Source organism: Alligator sinensis, unplaced genomic scaffold (assembly GCF_000455745.1).
Source record: "Alligator sinensis unplaced genomic scaffold, ASM45574v1 scaffold149_1, whole genome shotgun sequence".
In the NCBI taxonomy this organism is placed as follows: domain Eukaryota; kingdom Metazoa; phylum Chordata; order Crocodylia; family Alligatoridae; genus Alligator; species Alligator sinensis.
Window position 1 is genome coordinate 124,692 of NW_005842823.1, and position 14,185 is coordinate 138,876.

Below are 14,185 nucleotides of genomic sequence, written 5' to 3' on the forward strand. Positions count from 1 at the left end.
GGCTGCCAAGCAGAGGCACAAGTCCTAGAGCAAGACTGGCCCAGTGCTGAGTTACAGCACGGTATAGGCATGGTGGGGTGGGAGAGGGAGTGTATTTACCAAGACGTTGGAGCCCCCCAAAAGTGCTGTTTGTGCCTCACTTCCAATCCCTCCAGCAAGACAGAAGAGTCCAGCCCCGTGGCGCAGGGGCATTGAATCACCGCAGACACGTAATCGGAGAGAAGAGAATACTGTATTTCAGCGCTTGCTACGATGTCACATACACATTATACAGTGCAGGTCAGTACAACGCCAGACACGGGATACACAGAACAAACCCCCGCTGCCAATGATGCCCCTCTCTGGACCCCGGTTCTCATGCAGTGTGCGTGCACACAAAGTGTGGCCACAGGATAGAAACCCTTTGTGCATTTACAGACCCTGTCCAAGGGGTGCTGGCGAGGGGACAGGGGAAAGACTGCTTGAGAGAGAAATCTGAGGCAAACTGCTGTGGCCTGGAGGAGCCCTGATATGCGAACAGCTCCCAGGGGAGGGCTCTGAACACGGGCGCTGTGATCGAGTGGATCTAAGATGGGTTATTTAATGAGACCAGGGAAGCACGTGTCCAACCTGGGGGGGCACAGCGGAGCTCTGCGTTCGAGGGCTGTGGGGTAGGATCCCTCCTTGGAGCCACATAACCTGACTACTCGGAGGTAAACGTGGCTACCCAAGATAAATCCCAGGAACCAGAGGCTTGCTGCAGACCACGGCCTCTGCCAGCATTTCCGCCCTGGGGCAGGTGTGACATTAGGGACACTGTATTGCCCTGGAGCTGGCTTCACTTAGCCAGGGATCTCTCTGGGGGTGGGGGTTTCTATTCAGCAGATCTCCAAGACACTGAAAATCACTTGGATTTCCTGATCATTTCTAATCAACTCTCTGCACGAGCCAGGGATTTTCTAAGCCAAAGCAGGAAGATTTTCTAAGCTGCAGACAGTCAAGCCACGCAGTGAGAGATGTCAGGGCCCTCGGATGTGTGCGGGAGATGATAAATTCTCCCCAGAAACACAGCCCTGAGGTATGGGGCAGCCAGTTAGTACAGAGGGTGCTGCGTGATACTGCCCAGTGTGGCCTCAGCACAGTCTTGTGAAGCCAGACACCGGCACTCTCTGACCCCTGGCCAGGTCCCAGCCATCTCCCACTGCACAGGCTGACAGCGCGCTCAGGAAGGTGTTGGCAGTGGGATACAAACAGGCAACTTTATAACTGGTGCCACGACTGGGCGCTTTGAGAGCAGCTGTCAGGCTCTGCCCACTCTTTGCTGCCATCTACCCACTTGCCTCTCCTCCCCACTTGGAAAACAAAATCTGTTGACAGAGGAATTTCTTTTGAAGGGCCATGTGCCCACACTGCCACTTCTACCTGGCAAACAGGCCTGCTAGAAGGTGGCTAGAAGGTTAAAGCCCATCTACACGGCTAGTGACTACTAAACTTTATGTCAGGACCCAGCTAGAAGCCACCACCTCCACTGAGAGGCACCCAGAAATTCACAACTGGCCTGGCCTACGCAGGATCCAGATGTGCCCAGCTCTTGCCCGTCTCTCCCTACGTTAGCTGGAACCACTCAGCACCAACAGCCGTGGTGGAGCGTGTACCTGCGAAAGCAAACGCTGTGTAGTGCTGCTTGAAAGGTTGCAGTGAAACAGAACATGACTCGCTACAGAAACGAAGGACGAGCGACACCTGTTAAATGCTTCAGGACAAGTAAGGTGAAGATTGTTTTTTTAAAAGAGTTAAATGTGCGCATTCGTGACCCTTCTGAGACTCAAAGAGCTCAGCCTACGTGCTGGACTTGATTGAGCTATGCATCTGGGTGTGAGCGTCTGCAAACGAACAGCTTTGGATGCTCAGAGTTCGAAGGCAGCTCATCTAACCCCAATACATGGAGCACATATTAATTATCTGCAGCAAAGTGATCTGCATTTGATAGTGCTGGGAGACACCTGGTGCTGTAGGCCTCTGCCTTCTTACCTCTGCTCTACATGGCAGTGGAGAGCTCAGGTTACACTTTGGCGGGAGAGCTTAAAGGAAAAAGCATGTTAAAATGCTGCAGACCTGTGAGAAGGGTCTGGTCTGCCTAGGATGTACCTGCGAGTTTGCTTACCAGCCAGCGGGAAACACGAGGCTCTCCCTAATATAGCCATCTTGCCCTTGGCTCTGCCAGGATGGAGCCATGCCAGATACCTGCTTCCTTTCCCATGCCAAGACTCCTCACTAGATACATCGAGGGCACCTTCTTGGAGCAGGCTAGCAAGTCACCAGCTACAAGGCAAGGACACCCCATCCAGAACCAGGGGCTGCATCCATAAGCTCGTGGGGTGACAGACCTCTCTCCTGTTTGAGCTCCCAGGGGCTATGAGAGCAGGGAGATGTGTGCAGTGAATCGGGGCCTGCTGTGTGCGAGCAGATGGCACCTCTGGTCTCACAACCAAACACGCAGGCTCCCAGGAGGGCAACGAACACACGAGATTGACAGGATTAGCCAAACTGTAAGTGGTTGAATAAAAGCAATTAGAAAAACCCCAGCTACAGACAGCCGAGCCAAGCAGAGTCGCGTGGGCTCCCGTTCTGCTTCTCACAGGCCTTGCGCCCGGGCAGCGCCCCTGAGAGCCCGTCCAGACATCCGGCAGCTTCCAACGGGATCGAAATCCAGACCTTAGAAGTCACTGAGGATGCTGATGTCTGCAAACTCGTTCCTGTACCGGTGGGCGTACAAGCTGAGCAGGAAGGCCCACTTCAAGGAGATGAAGCTCCAGACGCATGACAGGTAGTAGCTCTTGGGGTCAGTCAGGGCTAGGGGAGAAAAGGATCTGGTTACACACAGACCCCCCATTTGTGCAGCTTGTGAGGACAGAGATGAATCCCACGTGCACAACAGGGGCTGGTATCATGCTGGGGTTTAGGGTCCCTCCCCCTGCCATCTTCCTCAGATACTTTGGGTATCGGCTGCAGCTAAAATGGGATTGTGATTGGGCTGTGCTAGTGCTCCTGTTGGCATTAACTCCTGGAGGGTCCTGGCTAGAGAGTCTTGCTTCTCCACTCAGGGTCAGATTGAACAAGGAACAATGGTCTCAAGTTGCTGCAAGAGAAGCTGAGGTTAGCTATTAGGAAACACTCTCACTAGGAGGGTGGTGAAGAACTGGAACAGGCTACCTAGAGAAGTGGTGCACTCTTCACCCCTGGAGGTTTTTAAGACCCAGGTACACAGTCTCGGCTGGGATGATCTAGTTAGGGCTGGTCCTGCTCTGAGCAGGGGGTTGGACTAGATGTGACCTCCCAAGGTCCCTTCCAACCCTCATTTTCTGTGATCACCACAATGGGGAATCTGGAAGGAGTTTCACCCCATGGTCAGACTGGTAGACTCTGGAGGGTTTACCTTTCTCTGCAGCATGGGGCTTGACCCTCATCTTTGGCTCCAGTGCACTTAACACCCCATGAAGCAGCATTTACCTCAGCTTTATCTGTGGCAGGTTTGGGTGCTTTGGTGTCCTTTGGGCAATGGGCCTTTGTGACAAGGCCGATTGTGTTGTGTTAGGACTATGTTAGACAGGGACCATCTGGGTAGGGATGAACCTGTCTTGAGCAGGAAGCAGGACTAGATGTGCCTTTCAGAGCTCCCTTCCAGCTTGACTGGTCTGATTTTATGCTCACCTTGCCAACGACGCAAAGGGAGGCTATGGGAAACCTTGGGGGCAGGGCAGTGGGAGGACAGCAGGGCTTGCAGTACAACAGTGCTGCTCAGTGACTGGCAAGAGACACTGCTCCATGCCTGCCTGGCATTGGAAACGTGCTCCTCTCGTAATAGGATGCCCCTGTTGCCAAGGGCTAATGGCAGCCTGGGCTGCATTAGTAGAAGCACTGCCAGCAGATCAAGGGCAGTGATTCTTCCCCTCTATTCTGCATTCGTGAGGCCACATTTGGAGTCCTGTGTCCAGTTTTGGGGCCCCCACTACAGAAAGGATGTAGACAAATTGGAGAGAGTCCAGCGGAGGGCAATGAAAATGGCTTGGGGGCTGTGGGACATGACTGGTGAGGAGAAGCTGAGGGAACTGGGCTTCTTTAGTCTGGAGAAGAGAAGACAGGGGGATTTAATAGCAGCCTTCAACTCCCTGCAGGGGGGTTGCAAAGAGGATGGAGCTGGACTGTTCTCGGTGGTGGCAGATGACAGAACAAGGAGCAATGGGCTCACATTGCAGCAAGGGAAGTTGACATTAGATATTAGGATAAATTTTCTCATGAGGAGGGCAGTAAAGTACTGGATCAGGCTCCCCAGAGAGGTGGTGGCATTTCCATCCTTGGAGGTTTTTGAGGCCTAACTAGACAAAGCCTTGGCTGGGATGATGTAGTTGGGGCTGGTCCTGCTTTGAGCAGGGGGTTGGACTAGATGGGACATCCTGAGGTCCCTTCCCACTCTCATTTTCTACAATTCTCTCATCTGACCCCCACAGCCTCACCTGGAGCTGCCAGTGCTTCACTTAATGTGAACGAGCTAAGGGGGAAGCCCAAACGTGAAGAACTGCAGGCTTCACACACGCGAACGTTGCCAGCTCCAGAATTGGCGACCTGCCCTGTGCAGGCTTCAGGGAGCCAGGGGGAAATAACTGCCAGCATGCAGCCTGGCGTGAGAGAGTGGGTGCAAAGGGCTCTTTCCCCGGCTCCAGCACCTGCAAATGCAGTCCTGTATGGCTCACAGGAGAGCTCAGCATTGCTAAATGCCATTTCAAAATCAGCACCTTGCTCATACGGTGTACATCAACCAGCCCCTTTCTGTCCCTCCCACTACTAAAGTCGATCCTTCCTACCATCTCTGGGGCCTTCAAAGGCTCCTACATTAAGGTCATATTGTTAAGCAACTGAGACCTCTGGCACCCTGCTCTGGAGTACAAAGGAGGCACAGCGGTGTGGGAATCAAAGGTCCAGGCACAAGCATTTCAAGCAGGCACAGACAAGAGCAGAGAGCAGACACCCAAATCTCCGCGGGACGGGACTGCAGGTTGCTCAGGGCTAGGCCCATGCTCAATGTGGATCCCTAGAAAGTGAGGTCTCCCCAGCCAGTATCGTGTTCACGAGTCACCGGGGCAAGGATCCTGCCTCTCTGGTATAATGCCAGTCTGTTTGATGGGATCCTGGGGTTTTGTTTTTAAGAGATCTGCAGGGCACCGGAGGCTGAGAAGGGCAGACAGCTTGAGCAAGTGCAAGGCAGATTCATGAAATGTCTCCAGGCCTAGCCCCACAAAGCCAGAGGTTCACTGGATGTGACCTCCACCCAGTCACGTAAGCTCGAGTCTTTCCACCCCACCCTCCCCCAACACACAATTGGGCTAATGCCACCCCGACCACCCTGGCTGGAGCCTACTTACACTGGTGTTTGGTGATGGCCAGAGCGAGGAACGTGCAGAATCCCACCAGGGAGAGGGCTGAGAAGAGGATCCCGATGCAGAGGAAGAACCTCAGCCCTTTCAACCAGGTCCTCCAGTAATCCTGCACATACATCACATGCGTGATTAGGGCCCAGAGCGCCAGAACACCTGCTCAATCAGACAGCAAGGGGAGTCAGTGTCACGGATCGCGCAGCAACACAGAAAGGCGTCTACAACAAATATACAGCTTCTCCCGCCCCGCACGCCACTTAAGAGCATCCAGGCTTTGCAACACCTTGACTAGCCCCCACCCTGTGTATATGGACTAGGATACGCTTTTCCATTCCACGCTGATGCTGGGCTTCTTTAGGGACTGGGTTATTGAGTTACCTTTTACCTATACGAGTGGCTTCCCGCCCTATACGAACCCACGCCCTCCAATGCTTGTCCTGTATATAAGCACCGAATCGCCCTCCTGAGAACTCCTAGCAGGGTCTTGCTATAACGGACCCCCTTCCAAACACTAGCTTGGGACTTTGCTCACGTTATTTGAGCTTCAGGGAGAGAGACCAGCTCAGGCTACTGGCCCAGGCGCATCCGGGAACCGCAGTCCGGGTCTCTGCCACGACTCCCAAGGCCCGGGCCCTGCTTTTCCAGAAGACTTTGCACTCCAACAGCCCTTTCCTGCTGTAGTGCCCAGCTCCTATTGATTTCACTGGCATGCAGTGCTAATGCAAATCTTTGCCAGATGTCTGAAGCTGGAGACTGGCACGGGCAGTGAGCAACCCTCTGTAAAAAGCCCCAGGGGTGGGGAGGAAGCAGTCTTTGGGGTTGAATCTTGCTTTTTACAATAGCCTTTCACTGTCAGATGCATGAGGCCGCTGTCCTCCCTGCCACCCCCTTAACCCTACCCCCTCCACCAATCTCCTGCCTCATTCAGTCTACAGCTTTCCACACAGAACGAGGCACCGGCCCCCACAATCACTGTACAACCCCGATTCACCCCACCCCAGAGCACGAACGGGGAGGGTTATTAAATGGTATACACAAGCGGGGGTGGGTGGGGGGGGAAAATACTTTTATGTGGCCACCCTTAACTCAGGCCTAACCAGAGTCGATTGCCGCCGCAGGGAATTACGGGAAAAAGGACATTAAGTGTTTAAACAACAGGTGCTGGTACCCGAGAGAAGCCTCATACCCAGACTAGATCAGGGTGTGCCAAACCAGAGCCATCTCTGCAGCTTGGTCTAATGAGCTTACACATGCCTACCTCTAGCCGTGGGCATCGCTACCAGATGCACGAGACTGTCGAAGGAAAGCAGACCACAAACTCTCCCGAGAGCCCCCGAGGTCCGTTCCAAGTCCAGGAAGGAGGATGCCCCAATACGTGAGATCCTACCTCTATAACATCCTGCTCCTGGCCACTGCTCTCATTAATCTCCCCTCCCCGGCAAGCCTTTTAAGTTCTTGCCCTCCCTGCCTCCCTTGCTCCAAAAGTAATCGTGGAGAAATAAAGCTGGAAGAGACCTTTAGAGGTTGCATCTAATCCAACCCCCCTGCTTGCGGCTGGATCAGTCCTGTCCAAACCGTCCTATACACACGCATAATCTAAATTCTTATGGACACAACAGCAGACATCGCACCCGAACCTGCCACAAGCAGAGAACCACGGCAGCCAACGTCCTGCTGCCGTTAAAGGTTGTTAATATGTGCCCGTGCTCCTGCTACAGAGAAAGGCAACCCCCCAAGTCTGCACCAATCTGACTCGGAGGTAAAATTCCTTCCTGGCCCCAGATACGGCAATCGGTCTGACCCTGAGCAGAGGGGCAAGACCCTCTAGCCATGAACCTCTGGGTTTGAGTCCCAGCAGGAGCATTAGGCACAGCCCAGTCCCCATCCCAGGCTGCAGCCAACACCCAATGTCTCTAATGACTCAACGAAACACTTAAGAGTGGTCTAATGTGGGCACAGCAATCAATTCTTCCCTAATCCTCTTGGGAAAAATGCTGCTAGTAGATCAAGGGAAGAGACTGTTCAGCACTGGGAAGGTCACATTTAGAGTCCTGTGTCAAGTTTTGGGGCCCCCCACTATAGAAAGGATGTGGATAAGCTGGAGAGAGTCCAGCAGAGGGCAATGAGAATGGTTTGGGGGAGCCCACGCCTTGTCAGGAGGCTGAGGGAAATGGGCTTATTTAGTTTGGAGAAGAGAAGACTGAGGGGGGATTTAATAGCAGCCATTAACTAGTTGGGGATGATCCTGCTTTGAGCGATGATCTAGTTGGGGCTGGCCCTGCTGGGAGCAGGTGTTGGACTAGATGTCACCTCCTGAGGTCCCTTCCAGCCCTTCGTTTCTATGATTTCTATGAACTCCCTGAAGCAGGGTTGCAAAGAGGATGGAGCTGGCCCGTTCTCAGTGGTGGCACATGGTAGAACAAGGAGCAATGGGCTCCAGCTGAAGCCAGGGAAGTTTAGGTTGGATATTGGGGAAAACTCACTCACTAGGAGGGTGGTGAAGCACTGGAACAGGCTACCCAGAGCTTGTGGCATCTCCATCCTTGGAGCTTTTTAAGACCCAAGTAGACAAAGCCGTGGCTGGGATGATGTAGTTGGGGCTGGTCCTGTTTGGAGCAGGGGGCTGGACTTGATGCGACTTCCTGAGGTCCCTTCCAACCCTCCTGTTATCTGATTCTATGAATAGTTGTTCTCTTTTTCCCTAAAACCTTAAACAAAATATCAAAGGGATGAGACACCCAACACGGGAAATTTTCAGGCCAAACCATCTAGGTTTGACATGTTTTTCCTAAGCAACTGAAAACTGAATCTCAGAATGGCCACCTCGCCTGTAGGTGACATGACCGACTCCAGCTGTAATCAGGTATTGCTCTGGTTTAGGCCTCGATAGTCAAGGGAAGCTACGAGTGATTCTCCATGGGTCAGGAGTCACTTAATCATCAACCCCTCATCGCAGTGCTAGTTTACAAGCAAGAATTGGTTACTCTTGGCGAAGACCTTGGCTGGCTTTCTACCTTGACGCATTCATGTCTTACTGGGTAACTAATGGGCATAAACTCTTTGCAACGTGCCACCTCCATTCATAAGTCATTTTAAGAACTACGTGGACTTGATATGTCCAGGAAAATGCATTCAACGTGGTACATAACGACACCAGGACTTGAAAGGCAGCTAATTTGGAGCAAAGGTGCCGGAAACAGCTTTGCATGCCATAAAAGCAAAGATACGTTGCTAAATCTGGTGGCTAATCTTGCTAGCTCTCTTTCATAATTAAGCAGGGTCACTGCACATTGTAATGGAGCTAAGAGAAAGGCTCCTTTGTCTCCTTAATGCTACAACAACCGTCAAAAGTGGCAGTGCAAATCCACTGGGCTTGGCATTAAACCTACTAATAACTTTTTTAGCTAGTTTCTAACAGGCTTTCCCGATAACACCCACCCCCTGGGACAGCAATACTGCTGGATTTACTCAAAGCGTTGTAGATATGCAGAGCACTCTGCTGATATGCATAAAGGTTAATTGCATAATTTGCCGAACTACAAAACACAATGCCAGTCTCATCTACCTGGTACTTACATTACTCTAATGAGGGGTTATCTGCAAACTCATTAAGTGGATTAAGCTGCTTAAGTGTATAGCATCTTTCATCCCCGCTCTCTACTTTGTAGCACGTGCCAACTGTACTGCAGTTAACTGCGCCAGACACAGTGAAGGAGGAAAATGTCTGATGACTGCTACTGGAAGACCTGGAAACGATGGGACCTAGTCCATTTTTGAACTGGTAATTCCAAGGCAGTGAACAGCTTCCACCTATGCTGTTTTTGGCATATCCTTGACATCAAGTGGCAAAGCCGACCTGTCAACCATCACTGCACGACTCAAACAACGGTGCCTACACTGGCTTGGCCATCTCTGCAGGATGGAAGATGGGTGCATCCCAAAGGACATCCTGTACAGGCAAATTGCAGGTGGGGAGAGAAGAGCAGGGTGCCTGAAACTATGCTTCAAAGTTGTCAGCAGAATATGGCGGCTTCTGGAATTGACCCAAACCTTTGGGAGGCCTTGGCAGGAGATGGGACAGAGTGGGGCTCCCTTCTCAATCATGGAGTCCAACATCACAACGAGAAATGGTTACTCGAATTCCAACAGAAACGTGCCAGAGGGGAACAGCCTATTACTACAGTAGCTCCTAACACTGTGACCACTGTGGCGAGAAGAACATCGGCCTTTACAGCACAAGAGAAAATGCACCACCAGTCACTAGAATAGTTGCAATATCCACCATCGCTCGCTGATAAGAGGATGCCACATGGCATGGCAGTAAGCGGTGCTGGTGAGCACCCAGCACTGAGAATGCTGTGGACTTTGTGAGTACTGCTTGCATAAAGCACAGTAACATGCATACTCTAGGTACCTGGCCTGCTTCAGTCTCAGGGCTACTCCCTTCAGGGGAGTTTCCTAGCTACACAGGGAAGTCCCAGGCCAGAGCGGGGAAATTCTGCTAAGCATGTGGCTCTCAGGTTGGGTTAAATTAGGGAAAACACAGCCTTGCACCCAAAGACTCAGGGAGATAGACGCAAACACTCTTCCAAAGGGGTCAAAGGGGAAAGAAGAGCTGATGCAGGGTGAAACCAGGATGTGCGAGGGAGGTGGAAGCGAAAAGGCAGAGCAGAGGTGGGGAGGTGGAAGGTGCATCCCCACCCCAAAGCCTATAAGAACAGAAAGGCAGACCTCCGCCCCCTCGCTGGCTTCCTGTTTATCTGGACAGGCAGCATCTAGGTGCTAATCCTTAAAGCGGCTCCAGGCATGCAGAAGCTTAATGCCACAGATCTCGCTCAGCCGGCTACTGCTGATTTTACAGAAGATACAGCACCCTGTGTGAACACGGTGGCAAACGATCACCAGATACCAGCGCGGAGCTGCGGTTAGCAGGAAGACCCTCCCTGCTCTGTGAGCCCACGGAGAAGGCTGTTAAAACAAGCCCCACTTGAGGCTTGGCAGACGTATCTAGCACCGGTAGGTTAAACTCCTGCTTGAGACTCCACGTTGCTTTTCAGCTGGCTCTGTCTGAGGAAGCAGAAATTCAAATCACATTTAGAAAAACAAGACAAAGGGAAACTTCAGGTTGACAGCTTGCAAAACAGGAGGGTTTCCTCATAGACGGTGCAGCTAAGAATGAGCTTAACGCAATGACTTGGCACAACCTGCTTGGCCGAAGCGCTGACTCGGGCTGCCTGTGCCTCCCGGACCAGCGACCAGCTGAGATCTCACATGACAGAAACTCCTTCAGCACGTGAAGTCACTTGTGCTGCTTTTATAACAAAACCTGACCTTGCATTTTTAAAGACTTGAAAGAAATGACTTGGCAGCTTTTGTGTGCGCGCTCTGGAGTAACCGGTTCAGACATGACCAAGCAAAAGCCTGGGTGACTTGCACAATAGTGACAGTGCAAAGTAGGCCGCCGTGCATCTTGAAGGCACATCCCAAGGACTCGTGTATAGCGATTACCTTCAGACTTGTCTCCGCACCTGTGATTAACTCAGGGAAGCAGGTGTAGGGTGGCATGTGGGAACAGCAGTTGACCTGCTTCTTTCTCCAAAGCCATTCGCCAGCCCTGAACAAGGGACTCGCCTTTAGACATGGCCTTGCTGCAAGCTGGTTGTGTATTTCTGTGCAATGCAAACTTCTCTAACAGGCTCAAGGCAGCCAAAGCCCGGTCTTGGGATTATGAAAGTAGGTCAAAGGGATTTGTGACAGCCTGGAATCTCGTCTGCTCATGCTGCTTGTTCCCAAATTCACAGAAGTGGGAGCCTCAAAGACAAAAGGAAAGGCATGTATGTCAGTGCCATCCTGCAGGCAGCAAAATCTGACAGTCCTTGGCAACTGCAATAGCTGTTAAATCAGCATGAACTCACTACAGTATTTAGGATTTAAGATTGCTTGATGTTCTTGTACTATTTAAAGCTGAGGGTCAGGGCATCAGTGCATGCCTGAATGACGCTGATGCCTACAGTGTAAACTGGCTCCCCTCGCACACCATAACTAAGGGTCATAGCAACCTGAGACTACACTCATGATAGTTTCACCGAGAATCTAGAGATGCAATAGGCAGATGCAAAAAACTTAGCTCCCAAGATTATTCAACTTTAAAATTCTCTTGAACATCAGCTACTCCCCCTCATACAGATTTCAAACCAAGATCAGCAGAGCTGATTATACTTCAAGGAACATCAATGCAGGGGCACATGTTATTGGGGACAATTCTGCTTTTACTGCAGAATCAGATCAGCCCAGGATGGCTTCTTCCACATGCTGCTCACATTTTCAAGACCATCGGATTGCTGCAATGGGCACATCATCTATTTGCCTGTCTGGATAATGCTCTCACACCCCTGATACTCTGAAGAAGCAGCAGAGGCCTTGGAGGAACAAGCTGTAGTAAGAATCAGAGCTTGCAATGAATTTTACTTGACTGCAAAAAAGCCACAAGGCAGGCAGAACCTGAAAACACTTTTGAGGTCCAACCACATTCCCCTGGGTGCAGGTGGCTGGCCAGACCTTGGAGAAGCAGTCTCCTAAGTTCAAAATGTCAGAAGTGACACCAGGCCACAACAGCAAGCATCGATTTGGGAAGAGTAAGCTTTCATCTCAGAGTATTTTTTTAGCCTGCTAATTCAACAGACCACTATAAGTGACATGGATTATAGCATGTCTAATAAGAGAAACCAGATTTACCCAAAGAACCTTGTCTGCCTATGCCCTTAGACCAGCACGGCTACAACCAACACCCCTGAAACATGGGTGACAGCACTTGCACACAATCCTCACCTTAACACGGGTTCCCTCTTTGTCCTAACTCTAGCAGCCTGGCTTTGAATTCCTGTGTTGAAAGTGATGACATTGCAGCCATGGCAAGTCCAGGAATTATATACAAGAGGCAAGGATTTCTTAGGGTGATATCGTTTATGGCACCATTTCATCAGGACCTGATGGAGGAGGTCTTGCATTTAAACGCTTGTCTAACACTATCCCAACAGCTGGTCCCATAAAAGAGACTGCCCGAAGAAATCCTTGCCTTTTGAATTTCGGAGAAGCTGCGTATGGTGTCCAAACTGAACCGTTTGCTAAAAGCCTTTTGCACAGAACAGCCCCAGGGATGCTGTGATGAGGGGGCTGGGTCTCCCCTGTGGTGTTGATGGATGCCATTTCTTCCAGAACCCAGAAGAGGAGGACTCTCCCGGGGTGGATCTCTGTGCTGGGGTAGGCAGACTAATGAACTGAACAGCCTCTTCAGGCCTGAAGGCATCTGAGTCATGCTAACTGCACAGGACCGGTCTCAGCTATACGTGACGCATTTCCAGGCAGCTCAGCGTTAAGGTTACCTAGCAATCCTGCCGCTCGCACGGCAGCGGGTCTAAGAGGCATTCTTTGCACTAACGGACTCTGGGCTGCTTAAAAGTCAGCACGCAAGTGTGCAGGCCGCACAGTTCACGAACAACCGTTCTGAAGTGCCATTCCTCAAAGGCCAGCACATGCCTCTGCCGCTCATTACAAATCAAGTGCTTTAATCCAAGTTGGATCAATAAACTGCTGGGCAGAAAACAAGGGGGATTATGAGATGAGAGCCTCCGCAATGAAAAATAATGGGAATAACAGCCGATAGACTGGAGAATTTATTGTAGCACTTTTGGACAGCGTTTATAGCTTCTCTGAAATTCAAAGCCTAATTCTAGAGAATTAGGACCAGCGCCTGCCTGAAAGGTAGCCTTCTTTGATATGCTCAGTGAATACTTACAGTAAATGAAGTCCTGGATCCCTTCCCATCCACAGGAATCCAAGGCATGCTAGATCATAATAAAGGCAGTGAGGCTTTATCTAAGAAACACAAGCAGAGAGCAAGAATACAGGACAAAAGCTGCTGCTGGAGCTTGCAAAGACTCTCTTGCCTTAACTTGTGGGATGTTTGTTTGACACCCCTGGCTTAGGCCAAGTGGAAGTAACTTCAGACTTCTCACACCTACCGGAGGCTGCTGGGAGCAGCATTGTCCTTCCAGACTTTGCTCCCTGACAGCTATGCATAAGAGCACCAGAACAGAGAAAGGAAACAATGAAGGCCAGCGGATATCCCATAGGCCAACGCTACTGCTTTAAATCAAGCAGCAGCTATGAACCTTGTCTGAAGGACAGCACAGGGATGCGAGATCAAGACCTTCTTGGAATAGGCCTGTTGTATTCCAATTTCTTCTCCTTTTTCAATATCTGAGCCTGTTCAGGACTGACTCTGATATGCCCGAGATCCCCTTTGTTGGATCTCTTTTGGATCCAGGGAACAGTCAACATCCGTCTGCGGCACAGAGTCTCGAATGCTTGCAATTTTCTCTTGAATGCTTTCCAAGTGTCCAACTTCCACAGCTGTGCGTTGCTCTCAGTGCTTTGAAGACTCTGATCTTGGTATTTAGCAATGGGCCTGTTCTTCCGTATCACATTCAAATTCTTTACCATTGCCCGAGCTTTGCCAAGGTCACATCTTACCTCACTTACTGTCTTCTGCTAAGACTGCACGCAAACAGGCAGAACCCAAGACTTGTTCCAAGGGCTCTTTACCTACATGTAGTGTCGCTCCTTCCCTGGCTGGGTCAGCGCGTAGCCCTTTGGATCTCGCCCTCTAGGATATCCTGTTATGGGTTTATCTTCGCATTAGGTCTCTCAACTCCCCCCATAACAGTGTTCTGAAAAGGGAGCCCCTTCCGTGATGCTAATGAGAGAGGCAGGCA

General features: G+C 51.0%; 1 protein-coding gene across 1 annotated transcript; it reads right to left on the reverse strand.

Moving 5' to 3' along the window:
* Window positions 1-213: 213 nt before the first annotated feature.
* Window positions 214-13,469, reverse strand: SLC48A1 (solute carrier family 48 member 1). The gene is made up of 3 exons (XM_025191494.1): window positions 13,433-13,469; window positions 5,400-5,567; window positions 214-2,832 (listed from the first exon to the last, which is right to left on the reverse strand). Exons 1-3 carry the CDS (start codon window positions 13,452-13,454, stop codon window positions 2,696-2,698), a joined length of 327 nt encoding a protein of 108 aa, XP_025047279.1. The 5' UTR covers window positions 13,455-13,469; the 3' UTR covers window positions 214-2,695.
* Window positions 13,470-14,185: the final 716 nt, after the last annotated feature.